This window comes from Orycteropus afer, unplaced genomic scaffold (assembly GCF_000298275.1).
Source record: "Orycteropus afer afer isolate SDZICR_OR568_19922 unplaced genomic scaffold, OryAfe1.0 scaffold00037, whole genome shotgun sequence".
NCBI classification, from domain to species: domain Eukaryota; kingdom Metazoa; phylum Chordata; class Mammalia; order Tubulidentata; family Orycteropodidae; genus Orycteropus; species Orycteropus afer.
Genome location: NW_006921624.1, coordinates 14,982,851 through 14,998,431, shown reverse-complemented (window position 1 = coordinate 14,998,431; position 15,581 = coordinate 14,982,851). Strand labels below are relative to the sequence as shown.

Genomic DNA, 15,581 nt, shown 5'->3' with positions numbered 1-15,581 from the left:
TAAAAGCTCCCCGAAAACCGCACGTAATATTCTGCATACATGGCAGAGGATTCGTGAAGTTTCTTGTGGGGAGGGGTGGAGGGGGGTAAGCGGCCATGGTCACCGAGTCCAGACGCCTGGCAAACAGCAAGCAATCTTTAACATATCTCACAGCACGAGTCATGAGACCTCGTCCCTAGGCAGATCCGAGATTCCGCGTGCGGCCCAGGCTTCGGGACCAGGGCGCCGCCCAGACGGGTACGGACGCGGCCACTCGTCTCCCCGCCAGGGGAAGGCTCCACCGCTCGCTCCACCTCGCCGATAAACAGCTACTCCTCCGGCCGGAGGACGCCCGCTCGCCCGCCCCCAGCGCCGCGCACCATTTTCTGAAAGGAAGTGTCTGGAGGCCGGGCTCCCGCGGCTCTCGGAGCGGAGGGCGGACCTCAGCACCCGGACTGGGCTTTCTTCGCTTCCCAGTGTGTGGTGTGAGGGTGAAGGGGGCGGACATGAAGGGGGCGCCGCGTGGGGTGACGAGAGGCGGCGGTGGACAGCCCCTCGGAGACTCCAGGCGCCCCAGGAGGCGCCCGGAAGCCCCACCGTCGGGCTCGGTTGGGGCTGCTCCTCGGGCGCCGGCGCCCCGCCCGGCTCCCCGGCCTCGGCGCGTTCCGCCCAGAGCCTCCGAGAGGAAGCGGGCAAGCACAGCCCGGCATAGCTGCCGGCCCACTTAGCACTTACCCATCCATGGCCCAGATGGAGGAGCGCACAGAGCGAAGACTGACGGGTTCACTGCGAGCTGTGAGAGGAGGCGGAGGCAACAGGGCGGCTCCGGGGACCGGTGAGCGGCGCCTCTCCCGAGCCCCGGCTGGTCGGAGGTGGAAGGAGAGTAGGGAACAGGGGCGGGGACCGGGCACGCTCCCGCCACCGCCGCGCCCCCGCCTTCCCCACCCGCAAGCGCGTCCCTGCCTCATCTAACCCCGCCCTCTCAGCGTCAACACCCTCCCTCGGGGCCCGCCCCTAAGCTCGCGCCCACCCACGCCCCGCCCCCAGCAGACCTCAGGCTCGGCTCCAGGGCGCCCTCTTCCGCTCTCGCCTGAGACTCCGCCTCCTGGCCACTCTTCTCCAGGCGCGTGCGCGCCCGGCCTCCCTGGGCTAACCCAGAGCCTCCCTCCTGCGCTCGCGGGAGCGCGCGCCTTGTGCTGGCCGCTGCTACGTCCTGCCTACCCTCCCGCGGTCTCTGCGTCCTTCCGGCTTCGCTTCCCGGAGCAGCTGGCTTGGACATCTCCCTCGGCCAGTGCGAATAGCCTTTGGGACCCGACTTCGAGAGTGGGTAATCCGTGAAGACCCCAAAACCGTGCAGGAATTGCTTCGGGTAGACGAGGCTGGCGGAAACCTGGCTGCAAGCACGACTCCTGGAAGCCAGAAGCTGGCAGCAGTGTTCGGAGCCTCCGGCCCTGCCGCCCTAGGAAGCCGGAGGTCGAAACCCAGACTGGATGGAACCCCAAGCCTGTGCGGGCCTGCACCATCCTCGCCTGCCGGGCGCTGGGAGTCGACCCCTGGGACCGACGCTTAGCCTGATAGGTGTGGTGGGAAAAATGAATGAGGTGAAAAAGACTCTCTGCACTTCAGAACATTTGAGTTTTTGTCGACTCTGTGAGTGCTTTTTCGATCCGAGCTTCTGAGACTGAATTTATGTGAAGCATTCACTGTACAGATATGGAATGGCTACTATATTGCCAGAATTTTCATTCTTGTGAAAAAACCTACAAGGGAGGAATTACTAACCCTGTTCTAAAGATGATTTGTCCACAATTTTGCAGCCGGGACATTGCCACGAGAGCCTTGCCCTCTGCTGTTGTGTGCTGTGGAGATGATTTCGATTCATAGTGACCTCATAGAACAGAACTGCCCCATAGGGTTTTCTAGGCTGTAATCTTCACAGGAGCAGGTCACCCACCGAGTCTTTCTCCCGGAGCTGCTGGGTGGATTCGAACCACCAACCTTTCGGTTAGCAGCCAAGCACTTAACCCTTGCATCGTCACAACTCACTCCTTTTCCTCTAGTCTGGGCGAAACAAGAAACTCTCTTGCTTTTTCCGCTTTTATATTCTCCCCAGTTCTGAAATGAATGATTTTCAATTCATTGTTTTCCAAAAAAAGAGCTGTTAAACCCTGTCCTCAACCAAATCCTTCACCTCCTGAGTAGAAGCGGGGGCTTCCCACCTCCCTTAGGCGCCTCTTCTGAAAAGCAAGTAACAAGAACTTCAATAAGTTGTGCTACTAAAATTTTTTAAAGTGAGTTCATTCATCCTACACTTGGTATTTACTGAGTGACTACTATGTGCCAAGCACTGCAAAGGCATGCCAGAAAATAAGGTTCCAGCCTTCAAGGTTGAATGAATTCCTCAGTTTCGTTTCTTTTCTTTTCTTTTTTTTTTTTTTTTTGTGGCAGAAAACAATTTTTGAGTAACTAGTATGTCTTTTAAGGAGTTCTGGTGGCACAGTGCCTAAGGCATTTGACTGCTAATCAGAAGGTTGATGGTTCAAACCCACCAGCCGCTCCACAGAAGAAAGATAGGGCAAACTACTTCTGTAAAGATTTACCACCTGGGAAACCCGATGTGGGATGCTATGAATAGGAATCGACTAGATAGCAGTGAGTTTGGTTTTTTGGTTAATATGTCATTTAGTCAAGTCTTTTTAAATATATAGATATAGATATAGATATATAAAATCTCAATCCCTGTTTCCAAAAGATTAGATGCATTTTGTTTTGTATGTTAAATCCAAATATTAAATTGCCCTTTAAACATTGTCACCCTGCATTGGCAGATGGATATTAAAATAGCAGCAGGATAAGTAGCTGATGCCACACATCATATTTACCCAGCCAGGACCAAACTGGCAGGCCCTGGGCCTCCAAGCAACTATCAGAGTCCCTGGGGGGTGCAAATAGCATGGTCAGCTGCTGAGACTGGAGGTGCAAGCATACTCAGAGGCACCTCTGACTAAAGGCCTGACAACTACTTGAAAAAGTCAGCCATTGAAAGCCTTAGGGAGGGCCGTAATTGTTATTGTTGTCTTTAGGATATATTCTCTTGACATTTTTTTTTTTTTTTTTTTTTTTAGCTACACAAGTAAAATAAGCACACATATGCATTTCAGAAAATTCAAACAATGGAAGTACTGAAAGATTATAATTCCTTTTTTGTCCCAAATTACCCCATGTCCATGGTGATGATAACCACTGTAACAATTTTAAGTACATGCTTGTAGACCCATTTTTCACATTTAGCTAATTGATTTTTTTTTTGCCCACCCCTTCACCCAAGTTAATATGTGTCTACCCACTAGTTAGTGGTTTACCTTCTCTTCTCCTCCCACCCCTGGTAGCCATCAAAGAGTACTTCTTTTTGTGTGACAAAAACACACTTTTACAATAGTGTTCTCATACAATAGTTGTCCTTTTGTGATTTATTAATTTCATTAAATACAGTGTCCTTTAGGTTCATCCATGTTATGAGATGCTTGCAGATTCATAATTGTTCTTTAATGTTGTGTGACATTCCACTGTGTATATGTACCATAGTTTGTTGATCATTCCTCCACTGATGGGCATTTTAGGTCGTTTCCATCTCCTTGCTATCATGAATAGTGCTGTGATGAACATGGTGTGCATATGTCTGTTCATGTCAGGCTTTTTTTTCTCTAGGCTCTATACCAAGTGGTGCGGTTGCTGGATCATATGTTCCTTCTGTTTCCAGCTTTTTAACTTTACTATTTTTTACTTGCTTTTTCCACTTAAAAGTCCTGGAGATTTTTTCATGTTAGTACTTTTCACTTAGTTGATTCTTTTTAATACTGCACAGTATTTCATAATTTCATGTGCCATAATTTATGTAACTATATCCAAAGTAGTGGACGTTTACACTGATTTTTATTACTCAGTACAACTAACACTGTTTTGAAGGACATCATGTGTGAACATCTTTGCACACAGAGGAGTATGTGAGGAACAGATTCCTAGAAGTCAAAGTGAGGAAAAAAGTGCACGATCATTTTCAAATATGATAAATATTGTCAAAATGCCTTCCAAAACAAACTGTTCCAAGTTACACTGGCTTTCTTTGTTTAAAAAAATACCAAAAGTTTTGTCTTTCTTTTAGCCGTATTCTTTAAGATAGCTAACAAATTTCAAAGGAGCTCTGGTAGCATAGTGCCTAAGGCACTTGACTATTAACCAGAAGGCTGGCGGTTCAAACCCATAGTGATACTGCCTCGGAAACCCAAGGAGGGTCACTATGAGTCGGGGCCAACTCAACAGCATTTAACAACAACAAAAAATGTCAATATGAAAACATAAACTCTGAAGCTCACTGTCCATATCATTAATAATCACTATGAAAAGTCTGCAGTGTAAAGACAGTGCACCTGGCTAAGGTTGACAAAAGTGTACGGCATTTCCTAAACATTTTAAAGTCCAGCTTGACAACAGAAGCCCAGGTATAAGAAAACAGTTCACAGCAGAAAACAAGGTGAAATCTGTCCCTTTCCCCAGCCCCTTGGATCTAAATTCAATGGACTTATGGATTGAGCTCCATAGATTTGTGAAACCCTCTGTTTGAAAAGCAGTACATAGAATGGAATTCAGTCTTGTTGGATCATTTTCAGAATCCTAGCTATCCCCAGAGCCCACATGGCATAGAAGAGCTATGGCCTTCTATGATCTCCTATGATTTCTGCAGTATTAGTTTGATTCCTTGCTATTTTTAATGTGTCTCATTAACTCATTGTTTCTGAGTTTCTGGCATGATCAGGTATCACCCACATGACCCCGGCTCAGCACATGAGCTCTGTGCTCTGTGTACCATGGCTTCTTGGTGGTGAGCAGAACAATCTCTCTATTTGGTTAATGCTCTATAGTTTGAGGAGGGCCCTTACAAATAACTCAGTTTATAAATTTTCTAACATCTTATCTTCTTGTGTCTTTATTCCACCTTGTCTAAAAAATTCCTGATACAATGTTTATCTGATAAGAGATGCCCCACACACACACACACACACACACACACACACACATACTCATCCCCACTGTTCTTAAGGTTAGACAAAATGTAACCTTTGAGCACTTGCATTAAGGCATTCTAATATGCAGTGGCTAGTTAACATTTGGGAGCTCTGGTGGTGTAGTGCCTCAGGCATTTGACTGCTAACCAGAAGCCTGGCAGTTCAAACCCACCAGCCACTCCTCGGAAGGAAGGTTGGGTAATCTACTTCCGTAGTGATACCTTGGAAACCCAAGGTGGGGTCGCTATGACTAGCATTCAACTCCACGACAGTGAATTTGGTTTTGTTTTAGAGTTAACATTTAACCAACATTACTTTATTCAGACTTACAGCTAAGACTTCTTAAGATATAAAGAAATGTAAGGATATAAATATCGCTCAGAAATATTACCAGCCATTAGGTGAAACTGGGAAGATGAACAGTTTAGCATCACATTTTTTAATGACAAATACAAAATCATAATCAGAAGCATGTATTCTCTAAAAAAGAAACCTCTCAAAATATGCTGAGTGGGGGGGAAAAAAAAGCAAATTCCAAAAGATTATGTACTGTGTGATTCTATTTCTATAACATTCTCAATATAAATGTAGAACAGATTCGTGGTTGCCAGGGGCTAGGAGGAGAGGAAGCGTCCCCCTCCTTCGCTGTCCATTTTCCTGCTTTATCTTCCCCCTTATTCTACATAATGTATGTTTTTTTAATTGTTCTTCTCTTTCCACTAAAATGTAAAATCCACGAAGGCAGGGTTATTTATGGCTTTTGTTTGGTAATGTATTCTTAGCAACTAGAAGGATACTTAGCACACAGGAAGCTTTTAGTATTGTATTGAATGAATGAATAAAACTGGTTAAGACCTGCAAACACCATCTTTCTTTTTGTTTCAGAATTATTTATTGTATAAAATTTGCGTTTCCGTTATACTTACTCTATTTTCGTTTTTTTTTTTTAAAAAAAAAAAAACTTGTTCTGTTTTCTTCCTCAGCATTACCAATTAGTTAGTGGATCTCTGTTCTGCCATTTCCATATTTTTTCTTTAATGCTTATCTTTATCTTTTTCCTTAATATTTGGTTTGATTTTCTTGAATCTAACCTGTCTCCCATAACTCATATTTCTGCCGTATTAGTTTGATTCTTTGCTATTTTTAATGTGTCTCAAAATTACATAGATAAAATTTTGTTTATCTCCTTACTGTCGTTGATTAACAGCCAGTTCTCCTATCATCCCATACTATTGTCTTGCTTTTGTTGTTAGTTGCCATCAAGTCAGCCCTGACCCACTAGGGCCTTTCTTCTTATTCGGGAAGCTCCACTGGTACCTACCCAGCATCACAGCAATATACCATCCACCACTGATAGACGGGTACATAAGGAGCACTGAGCAGAGTTCGAACCCAGGTCTCCAGCATGCAAGCTGAGAACTCTACCAGTGAACCACTGGTCCCTCACTATGCTATTGTCTTAGCTATATTTTAAAATACATCACTTCATGTAACTCAAAAAAACTCACTGCCATCGAGTCTGTTCCAACTCATAGTGACCCCATTGGGTTTCCAAGGCTGTAAATCTTTACAGGAGCAGACTGCCTCATCTTTCTTCCACAGAGCTGCTGGTGGGTTCGAACCAACCACTTTTAGGTTAGTTGCCGGATGCCTTAACCGCTACAGCACCAGAGCTCCAGAGTTTGTGTGTGGGAGGCAGAAAAGGTGCTTATTTTGTATGATGTCACTTCTACTCTGTGGCGATTTGTTCAAGCAGTGTGCAATTTGGGGTCTCACAGATTTCCTCCTTGCTTCTGTGTGTGTTATTTGAATTTTTTGCTTTTGATTCAGTTGGAGGGCTTAGATGTTGTTGTTGTTAAGTGCCGTCGAGTTGTTTCTGACTCATAGCGACCCCATGCACAGCAGAAGGAAACACTGCCCGATCCCGCGCCAGCCCCAAAATCCCTGCTATACTTGAGCTCATCATTGCAGCCACCATATCAGTCCATCTCGTTGAAGGCCTCCCCCTCTTTCGTCGACCCTCCACCCTACCAAGCATGACATCCTTCTCCAGGGAATGGTCCCTCCTTACAACATGACCAAAATAGGTGAGACAAAGTCTGGCCATTCTTGCTTCCAAGGAGCATTCTGGCTGCACTTCCTCCAGGACAGATCTGTTAGTTCTTTTAGCAGTCCACGGTACTTTCAGCACTCTTCGCCAGCACCACAACTCAAAAGCATCAAGTCTTCTTCGGTCTTCCTTATTCATTGTCCAGCTCTCACATGCATATGAGGCGATTGGAAATATCATGGCTTGTGTCAGGCGCACCTTAGTCCTCAAGGAGATATCCTTGCTCCTCAGCACTTGAAACAGTTCCTTCGCAGTTGACTTTCCCAATGCTACACGTTGTCTAATGTCCTGACTGCTCCTTCCGTTGGCATTGATTGTAGAACCAAGCAACGTGAATTCCTTGACAACCTCAATCTTCTCTCCATTTATTGTGATGCTGCTCGTTGGTCTGGAGGGCTTAGATCCCAGTGGTTTATATTGTTCTTTCACGTTTCAACTACTTGGTGCAGGGCAGAGTAGTGGGAAGTGACTTAAATCAGTGGACAGCCAACAAAGTAGGCTTTCTCTTAGCAACTTTTCATGAAATTCATCTAATATTCTGGTAATTCCCACCTTTGATTTGGTGCAGGGACAAAAGAAGGGCACCATTCCCTCTACTTCTATTAGGAAGAGTACCTCCTCTTCACAGAAGACTGGATCTACTCTATAAAATACAATACCAAACCAAACCCACTGCCATCCAGTCAATTCTGGCTTATAATGACCCCAGTTGGGTTTCTGAGGTGGTAAATCTTTATGGAAGTAGAGTGCCCAGTCTACCTTCCGCCCCCAACCTACTGGTTAGCAGTCAAATGCTTTAAGCAATGAAGCACCAAAGCTCCTTATAATATGCAATATAACATAGTAAACACAGATATGTATAGGCATGGGGTGGTATATAGTATATTTCCAAACTCTATCCACCGATGGCCTAAGAACAATGACCTCTATAACAATGAGCACACCTTACACCCATATTTTAGTGTCTAAGTACCATTATCCATTTAAAGGAACTGGGGCTCCTCAGAAAAGGGATCAATTCCAGGGCCGGGTCAAGGAAAAAAATACAGAAAGTGACTGGAGTAGCTTGAAATTCTAGAAAATAAGGAAGTACTCATAAAGGATGGAGACATGCCAAAGGGGCACAAGAGTCAACCTGAAGGAGCTCCCAATGACCAAAGCAGAAACAGTCTGAGCAACAAAATAAGTAAGTATTGAATAGGTTATAAAGTAAAATAAAATGTCCATGAGTCAATATAGATACAAATAAATCATTGGAAAAATTAATGGGAAGAAGGGACAGTTCCTCCTTACTGAAGGAGTCTAATTAACAAACACAGAAGGAATGTGGTAAATAGAAAATCATCACAGCAATAATGGTTGCAGGGAAGATCCATCGATGGATGCTAAAATTAGTGAGCAAAAATTGAAGAAGAAATAGATTATTTGTGTAGTCTCAAAGTACCTACTCCAAGACATTTGTTAATTACAAAGAGAAAAATAGTAATTTTATGGTGAAGATACCCAGCTGACACCATCTTAAACAAAGTGTTTAAATAACAGTAATATGCATGTTGACATGTATCCCTGATATAATGCATTGACAAAATCACATCAATTCCATGGTATTCTGGTCGCAAATGCATAACTTTAATCTGATCCTGAGAAGACATCAGACAGTCTCAAATTGAGGAAAATTCTACAAAATCCCTAACCAGGACTCTTCAAGAATATCAGTGTCATGAAAAACAAGGCAAAACTGAGACAATGTCCCAGATTGGAGCAGACTAAGGGGACATGACAACTAAATACCATATGGGATTCTGGGTTACATCCTACAACAGAGAAAGGCCACTAGTGGGTAACTGATAAAATCCCTATTGTATTGATTTTCTATTGCTGTAAACTAAATTACCATGAATTTCACACTTTAAAACAAAACCTATTTATTATCTCACAATGACCTCAGCAACAGTGAGTACACCTCACACTCATATTTTACTTTAGCTCCGAAGTACATTTGGGCTCAACATATCTGCTCAGCTGAAGTCAAGGCGTCAGATGGCCTGGGCTCTCATCCAGATCTGGGGAAAACCCGCTTCCAAGACCATTCAAACTGTCGCCCGAATTACATTCTGAATTCTGTTTCCTTGCTGGCTGGCTGTTAGGGATCAATCCTAGCTCCTTAAGGCTATCTGCATTCTTGCTCACGTGGCCCAGTCTATCTTTAAAGCAGCAATGGCACAATGAGTCCTTCTCACACTTTGAATCTCTCTGACATCTGCCTTCCTCTTCCACCACCAGCCAGAGAAAGTTCTTGTCTTTTAAAGGCTCTTATCTGACTGGTTCTAAAGTGGAAACAATTTGAGATTTACAGAACAATAGTAAAGACAGTACAGAGAATTCACATATACTCCATATTCAGTTTTCCCTATTATTCACATCCTACGTTAGTATGATATACTTCTTTTAATTAATGAACCAATGTTGATATATTATTATTAAATCAAACCCTTTTTTAGGTTTAAATCTGAATAAGTATTTTAATCAGATTTTTTTCCTTTTTACTTATTATCCTTTTTCTGCTTAAGGATCCCATCCAGGAAAGCACATTGCATTTAGTTTTCATGTCTCTTTAGGTGCCTCAGGGCTGTGACAGTTTCTCAGATATTTCTTATTTTTGATGACCTTGAAAGTTTGAAGGAGTATTGGCCAGGAAATCTGTAAACTGTCCCTAAATTTTGCATTTCTGTAATATTTTTCTCAAGTTTAGACTAGGATTATGGGTTCTTAGGAGGATGACCACAGAAATAAAATATCATTTTCATCACATCATATCAAGAATATATATTATCAACATTACTTATCACTGTTGATGTTGACCTTGATCACCTGGCTGAGGTAGTGTTCTTTAGGTTTCTATACTGCAAAGTTCTTCAGCTCTACTTGATCTTGCATATGAACAATTGGTCTGTTCCACAGTCAGCTCCTCGCCTTGTTTCGGCTAAAGATATTGAGCTTCTCCATTGCCTCTTTGCACAGATTTAAGTGATATAATTCCTATGTGTTCCATCTGGCAAGGTCCACATGTATAGCCACAACTTATGTTGTTGAAAAAAAGTATTTGCAATGAGTAAGTCATTGGTCTTGCAAAATTCTATCATGCAATCTCTGGCATCATTTCTATCACCATGGCCATATTTTCCAATCACCAGTTATAATCAATACATCTTGATTGCTGTTTGGTCAATTTCTGACTGTAGAAGTTAGTAAAAATATTCAATTTCCTCATGTTTGGCAGGGAACTTCCAGAAATGCAAGCTGGATCAGAGAGGACATGGAACAGGGGATATCATTGCTGATGTCAGATGGGTCTTGGCTGAAAGCAAAGAATACCAGAAAGATGTTTACTTGTGTTTTATTGACTATGCAAAAGCATTCGACTGTGTGGATCATAACAAATAATGGATAACACTGAAAAGAATGGGAATTCCAGAGCTTTTAATTGTTCTCATGAGGAAAATATGCATAGACCAGAAAGAGGCTATCGTTCAAACTAAACAAGGGGATACTGCATGGTTTAAAATCACGAAGCGTGTGCATCAGAGTTGTATCCTTTCCCCATACTTATTCGATCGGTATGCTGAGCAAATAACTCAAAAAGTGGACCATATGAAGAAGAACGCAGAATCACGATTAGAGGAAGTCTCAATAGCAACCTGCAATACGTAGATGGCACAACTTTGCTTGCTGAAAGTGAGGATGACTTGAAGCACTTATGATGAAGATTAAAGACTACAGTCTGAAGTATGGATTATACCTCAACATAAAGAAAACAAAAATCCTCACAACTGGACTGATAAGCAGCATCACAATAAATGGAGAAAAGATTGAAGTTGTCACAGATTTCATTTTACTTGGATCCACAATCAATACCAATGGAAGCAGCAGTCAAGAAATCGGATGTCATATTGCACTGGGCAAATCTGCTGCAAAAGACCTTTTTAAAGTGCTGAAAAGCAAAGATGTCTTTTTGAAAACTAAAGTGTGCCTAATTCAAACCATGGTATTTTCAATCGCTTTATATGCTTGTGAGAACTGGACAATGAGTAAGGAAGACCGAAGAAGAGTTGATGCTTTTGAGTTGTGGTATTGGTGAAGAATGCTGAAAGTACCATGGACTGCCAGAAGAATGAACAAATCTGTCGTGGAAGAAGTGCAGCTGGAATGTTCCTTGGAAGTGAGAATGGACAAGATGGATTGTCACAGTGGCTGCAACAAAGGTATAGCAAGGATTGTGAGGATAGTGTAGGACAGGGCAGTGTTTTGTTCTGTTGTACCTAGTTTTGCTATGAGTCAGAGCTGACTCGACAGCACCTACCAGGAACAACAACATATTGTAAAGTAAGGATCTCTGGTGATGTAGTGGGTTAGGTAGTTGGCTGCTAACCAGAAGATCCATGGTTCAAAACCACCAGCTGCTCCATAGAAGGAAGATGAGACAATCTACTTCTGTAAAGATTTATAGCCTTGGAAACCCAATGGAGGTCAACTATGAGCGGGAATCAACTAGATGGCAGTAGGGTTTTTGTTTGTTTGTTTGTTTGTTTTTGTTTTGGTATACTGTAAAGTGCAACCAGAATGCTCCTTGGAAGCAAGAATGGCCAGACTTTGTCTCACTTACTTTGGTCATGTAGTCAGAAGGGATCATTCCCTGGAGAAGGATATCATGCTTGGTAAAGTAGAAGTGCAGCAAAAAAGGGGAAGACCCTAAACAAGATGGATTGATACAGTGGCCACAACAATGGACTCAAATAAAGCAAGGATTGTGAGGATGATGCACAAGCAGGCAGTGTTTCATTCTGTTGTACATGGGGTCACTATGAGTCAGAGTCGATTCAATGGCACCTAACAACAACATACTGTGAAGCTAATCTTTTTACCCCTCTTTCCACACTCCATTCTTTGGAATGAAATCACTATGAGTAGCCCACCTTGAAGGAGTGAGAAGTTATGTTCCATCTCCCTGAAGGGGACGTATCTACTTAGTCAAAATTCTTCTGTGTTGGAGATTTGTTTTTGTTTCTTTGACCTCGTGTATTTATTTAGTCAATCATCTATTATATCAGTGTGGCTTTATGGATAGCTATTTTATCCTTTGAGTTATAATCTAATACCACTTTATTTACTTTGTTACTCAAATTGCTCTAGCTTTGGCCATTAGGAATTTTTAAGCTGGCTCCTTTGTTTGTCCCTTTGTGATATTATGAACTGCTGTCAGTGATGGTTTTTTGTTTTTGAGCACTTCTGTACTTTCTGGCATTACAAGATGCTCCAGGGTCATGTTACGTATTTTCTGCTCCAGTACTAGAATCAACCTTTTCTCCTAAGAGCCCTGGTTCTTTTTGCTGGAGTATGGTACTAAAACCAAAAAAAACCAAACACACTGCTGTCAAGTTGGATCTGACTCACAGTGACCCCTCCTTGAGTTTCCGAGGCAGTACCACTGTGGAAGTAGATCACCCAGCCCTACTGGAAACCAAGAACTAGATTTTAGCTGTGCTCACTGTTTCATAACATCTACCTAAGTCAGTGTTCATTTACTCTGCTCACTTTATTTTGGTCAACAATTGCATATCTGCTTGCAAGTCATTGTTAATCCATTTCCCTTCAGCCTCTTCTCACTTCCAGAATTCAGTTCTGGGCCCAGAAACTGAGTTCTGGGGGTGGAAAAATGTATAGCATATTGTCTCTTCTTTATTTCTACTCTCCTTAGTATCTTGGAATGGGCCCGAAGAGTGCAGGTTCCCAGTCCTTATTTTTTCAAGTTTCTGATTGTTGCTAGACCTTTGGGACCACCTCATTTACTCTCTACAAATGATACTGAGTTCCTGTTTGGAGGAAATGCTTGTCAAATCTTACTTCTTTCTTTAATTTAGGTATAAATTGCAAAAGATTCTTTATAATTTGTTATGGGGTATGTTAGTTCCCTTTCATTATAGTTTAAATTTTTCTTTAGTTTTGGTTTATTTTTGTTCCTTTTCCTAGATTACCACCTTATCTGGATGTTATGTGTCCATTAATGACTTCCATTAAAATGTTTTCACCCTTCTCAAGTATCTATGGATACTCCTTTACCAGCTCTTAACATGATTCTCCCATAACTTACCTAGCCCTAATTACTTACCTAACTTGTGTTTCACCTAAACTTTTCTTTTTCTTTTTAAATTGTGATTTAGGTAAAAATTTACAGAGCAAATTTGTTTTCTATTCAACAGTTCAGTTTTGTTTCTTGACGTTGATTGCAATCCCGCAATGTAACAGCTCTCTTCCCACTTTCTTCCTGTGGTTACCTTTTCCGTGCGTCCTTCTTTCCTATGCATTCCTGCCCTCTGAACTGTCTCCCTGTGCAAATGCTGCCCTTCTGATCTCCCACGATTAATTGTTCTAAGGAGCGTACCTACCTGGTATAATTGTTCACCTCATAGGCCTATCTATTGCTTGGCTGGAAGTTAAGCTATGGAAGTGAGTTCAATTCCAGTTCACCCTAAGCCTTTCAAAGAAGAGGAGGTAGAAGGGAGAGCTATGAGTAGGGTAGAAGAGAAAAAGAGACAACTCCCTTCCTTTTCCCATTTTGTTAATCTTTTCATTTAATCTACTACCTATAATGTTTCCTCCCTAAACTGAAGTTAGTCTAAAATGAAAAGTTGTTTTGTTTTTCCTGCGTTGGCATTCCATTTGTCTATAGATATAGAAGATTGGTGAATACTATAGCTATCTATAATATTGTAATTGTTTTCATATGGGACAAACCCTTCTTATGTATCCGAGACCACGTCACTTGTAGAAAATACAAATTTTATTTTGTAACTAGAAAATGTCTGCACTCTGGCTACTACCCTCCGCCTAAATTTTTTTATATACTTGTTTAAGAAGGAGCCAAACAAACTAATTACAGAATATCTATTTTCTTTTTCCTTCTTTGCCCTTTGTTGAAATAATAGCTTTGGGGAAAAAAGCAGATAACCATTTACAAGGTCAGTAGAAAGTTCCTGGAATGCCAGGCAGCTCCCTCCCCAAAATGGGTCTAAAATTTTTATACTGCAGAGGATCTCACAGGCCCCCAGGAAAACATTGAACCTTGATAAACAGGCAAACAAGCACAAGGTCAGGAGCAGAAAAATTAAAAAACAAAACAAAGAATACTGATTACACCCAATCCAGAAAGCTTCTCTGTAACAATATTCTATTTATGTAACTGGAAGCAAAAGCCTCCTCCCTGCCTCACACCCAACCATGAGGGTGGAGGGTTACTTGTATCAGGTGGAGGGTTTCTTGTATCAAAGGATAATAACTCTTCAGATTGCCACCCATCTTCTGGAGCAGTAGGAGTATAAGACCTTAATCAAGATTTTAATTTAGTAGACGGTAGTAGGAGGATGACACCTACAAGATTTTAATTTAGCATAGAAGGAAGATAAGTGGTAATTCCAAAGCTTGCTGTTTATGTAGCAAAGTAGTGGCCACTAAGACAGAGAGCTCATTTATGGGCCTGATTCTTAAACCAGTTTCTAAGATGATTCTTCTTCTTCTTCTTCTTTTTTCTCTTTCCACATGTCTGGTGGGAACAGTCTGAAGCTAGATGATAAAGACAGACTGACAATGTTCTGCAAAATAAAATGCTATCTTTATGGTGAGCAGGGGAAAGCTATGTTGATTACAGAAGACTCAAACGTTTCTTTTTCTCAGCATGGAGAAAGTTCGTGTACTCAGAGTACTGTCTCAGAAGTAATGCCTTTGGGAGATGTGGGTGTGTTTGATATAATAGTTACTTACTGGACACAGAAAGAATTAGGTGGAAGTGTCTGCAAATGAACTGTATGTAGAATACCCACACCTACACTTAACTCTCTTGCTAAAACTGTATTCTAAATAGAATGAGTAATTCAGATTCAGGACAATATTTGGCTTGGGAAAGGAGGATGGATACTGGTAAAAGACCTGTGATCCAAACATAAGATCTTCTGGAAGAAGATATTAAAAGTGATTTTAAAGAAGTAAATTTGAACAAAGGAGATGTTCTCAGAGAGAAAAGCAGATAGGAAGACAAAGAGCAAAGGTAGGGATTTGGGTATGCCTGAGAGGGAATCTCCTGCAATAATTTATATTCTTTTGATTATTTGCTTTGAGACAGGGTATCATTTACTTTGGGGGGACAATTCCATCCATAACAGATGGTTTCAGGGTTGGTATGGCACTCGATGTTCATCAAGGACCCAGTCTGTTTTTGTTCTATTATGTTGACTGCTAACCAGAAGGCTGGTGGTTCAAACCCACCAGCCACTCCTTGGAAGGCAGACTGGGCAATCTACTACCATAGAGATTAAACAAACAAACTCACTGCTGTGGAATCAGATCTGACTCATAGCGACCCCTCCTTGGGCTTCCCA

The 15,581-nt window shown here is 42.1% G+C and overlaps 1 protein-coding gene across 1 annotated transcript in view; it reads left to right on the top strand.

The window, feature by feature from the left end:
- Positions 1-720: 720 nt before the first annotated feature.
- HSDL2 (hydroxysteroid dehydrogenase like 2) overlaps positions 721-15,581 on the top strand; it is a 115,460-nt gene continuing 100,599 nt past the window's right edge. Inside the window, exons 1-2 of the mRNA XM_042780383.1 lie at positions 721-814; positions 1,272-1,452. Coding sequence (XP_042636317.1) covers positions 721-814; positions 1,272-1,452 — 275 coding nt within the window. The remainder of the gene's footprint in view (positions 815-1,271; positions 1,453-15,581) is intronic.